Here is a 2,315-nt window from a genome sequence, read left to right as displayed (position 1 = left end):
TTCTTGACATGGAGGTGATTATTGGGGTTATGGAGGCGATGAGATCATTGGGGACATGAAGATGATTATTGGGGACATGGGGTGATTATTGGGGACATGGGGGTGATTTTAGGGGACATGGAGGTGATTTTTGGGGACATGGGTGATTATTGGGGACATGGGGGTGATTATTGGGGACTTGGGGTGATTATTGGGGTTATGGAAGTGATAAGATTATTGGGGACATGGAGGTGATTATTGGGGACATGGAGGTGATTATTGGGGACATGGGGGTGATTATTGGGAACATGGAGGTGATTATTGGGGTTATGGAGGTGATGAGATTATTGAGGACATGGAGGTGATTATTGGGGTTATTGAAGTGATAAGATTATTGGGGACATGGGGTGATTATTGGGGACATGGGGTGATTATTGGGGTTATGGAAGTGATGAGATTATTGGGGACATGGAGGTGATTATTAGGGACATGGAGATGATAATTGGGGACATGGAGATGATTATTGGAGACATGGAGATGATAATTGGGGACATGGAGGTGATTATTGGGGACATGGAGGTGATTATTGGGGACATGGGGTGATTATTGGGGTTATGGAAGTGATGAGATTATTGGGGACATGGAGGTGATTATGATCAGACACCTTTTTTTTAACTGGTTGCTTTCTGTAGGCTGTAAAAAGAAAATAAATATTTGTGGTAACTGTAAAATTTTAGCACAGCCCCTTGTTCAGATCGCAGCCCATCCGTTAGGACGCTGCTATGTCTCTGTCTTCTGTTTGTGCTTCTTGCTTTCAGACCCTGGACTAATGTGTGTGCCACAGCAAAACTGACAGGTTTTCAATCACATCACATCACACTGCTGGAGGAACTCCTGCTGCATTTGTCTGTTATAAGACGAGGTTTCTTTAGTTTATATCTGAACATCAGTAACATTAGAGTCGAGTGTGTGAATGGGTTTGAAACAGTTTTGTGCAACACTGTAACACTTCTTAATCATGTTTATGTTGAGTGCCAGGTGTCACCCTGATGAGGAGCCATTTTGGAGAAAGTTGTCTCCTGTCCATAATTGTTAATGGCTTACCTGTCCAACATTCGCTCTTACAGTCCTACACACCTACACTCTTACACACCTACACCTCCCAAAACTTTCCCCTCTAGCATCCTGCCTCTAATCTTTACTTCACTTCACACTTATCTTTTCCTACTTGCATGTGCACACACACACTTTAAGATTTAGATAGAACAGGTCGGCTGAGATGTCGGTGATGATCTCATTTCTGTGATCACAAAACAATTTTGTCATTAGAAACTTTCCCCACCACAAGTTTCACAATATAAACTGAGTCACACACAAACTCAGAGCTATATAACCGCGTGCCATCCTCACACACTTTCACAGACTTTCATACACACACTCACACAGACCTAACACAGGACAAGCCTAGACTTGAGTGAACAAATTAGAACTAGCAGCTTTTTAACATTAGTTTTTAAACATGAACAGCAGGATGGTTTCTATCTTCGTGCTTCTGTCCTTGATCACCCTGACTTCAGGTAATGTTAACACACACACACACACTCACATACACACACACACACACACACACGCACACATGCACACATGCACACACAGCTTTAATATCCATACCACTGGAGTTAATGCACATTGCTCATGGATGATGTTTATCATTGTACTGATGTGTGTGTGTGTGTGTGTGTGTGTTACAGGAGTGAGTGTAGAGCCACGGTGTCGCTGTAGTGGGGTCGAGAGTCGCCGTATCGGGAAAATGATTGAGAGTGTTGAACTTTTTCCACCGAACCCACATTGCACACACACTGAGATCATGTGAGTCTCCTGCACTCTCACCACCGCTTTAATAACAAACGTACAAATGTACAAGGATTAATTTCTGTGTGTGTGCGTGTGTGTGTGTCTATATATCAGAGCTACACTGAAGAGCACCGGGCAGCAGATCTGTCTGGACCCTAAAGCACCATGGGTGATGAAGGTGATTGAGAAGATCATGGCAAAGTAAGCACACACACACCCACACACACACACACACACACACACTTTGAGTAACAGCAATATTTCAGTTTAAATTCGATGCATTGTGTTAATTTGCATGCATTGTGTTTTGCAGCAATTCTCCCTGAACACTGAAGTCTAACCTGCACTATGTCGAGCGCGCGCGTGTGTGCATGTTTAAACATCTGAATTAATCTGTGCTATTTATTTCTGTTTTTATATAAATATTTATGCCATTATTTATTGTCATTGTTGATTTTCTATTAAAATTCATCCTTAATACA

The 2,315-nt window shown here is 42.3% G+C and overlaps 1 protein-coding gene across 1 annotated transcript; it reads left to right on the top strand.

Moving 5' to 3' along the window:
• The first annotated feature begins 1,250 nt into the window (after positions 1–1,250).
• Positions 1,251–2,315, top strand: cxcl8a (chemokine (C-X-C motif) ligand 8a). Its single transcript, XM_053480225.1, has 4 exons — positions 1,251–1,556; positions 1,731–1,848; positions 1,948–2,034; positions 2,147–2,315. Exons 1-4 carry the CDS (start codon positions 1,499–1,501, stop codon positions 2,157–2,159), a joined length of 276 nt encoding a protein of 91 aa, XP_053336200.1. The 5' UTR covers positions 1,251–1,498; the 3' UTR covers positions 2,160–2,315.

The sequence above is a fragment of the Clarias gariepinus genome, chromosome 20 (genome assembly GCF_024256425.1).
Source record: "Clarias gariepinus isolate MV-2021 ecotype Netherlands chromosome 20, CGAR_prim_01v2, whole genome shotgun sequence".
Classification (NCBI taxonomy): Eukaryota; Metazoa; Chordata; class Actinopteri; order Siluriformes; family Clariidae; genus Clarias; species Clarias gariepinus.
Note: the sequence above shows the minus strand (reverse complement) of the source record. Positions and strands in the feature narration are given on the sequence as shown.

What these genes read in the sequence shown, in the direction of transcription:
- cxcl8a (XM_053480225.1), top strand. Translation starts at nt 1,499, where the DNA reads ATGAACAGCAGGATGGTTTCTATCTTCGTGCTTCTGTCCTTGATCACC. An exon ending in CTTGATCACCCTGACTTCAG is followed by an intron (nt 1,557 to 1,730) that starts GTAATGTTAACA and finishes TGTGTGTTACAG; the next exon opens with GAGTGAGTGTAGAGCCACGG. An exon ending in TGCACACACACTGAGATCAT is followed by an intron (nt 1,849 to 1,947) that starts GTGAGTCTCCTG and finishes TCTATATATCAG; the next exon opens with AGCTACACTGAAGAGCACCG.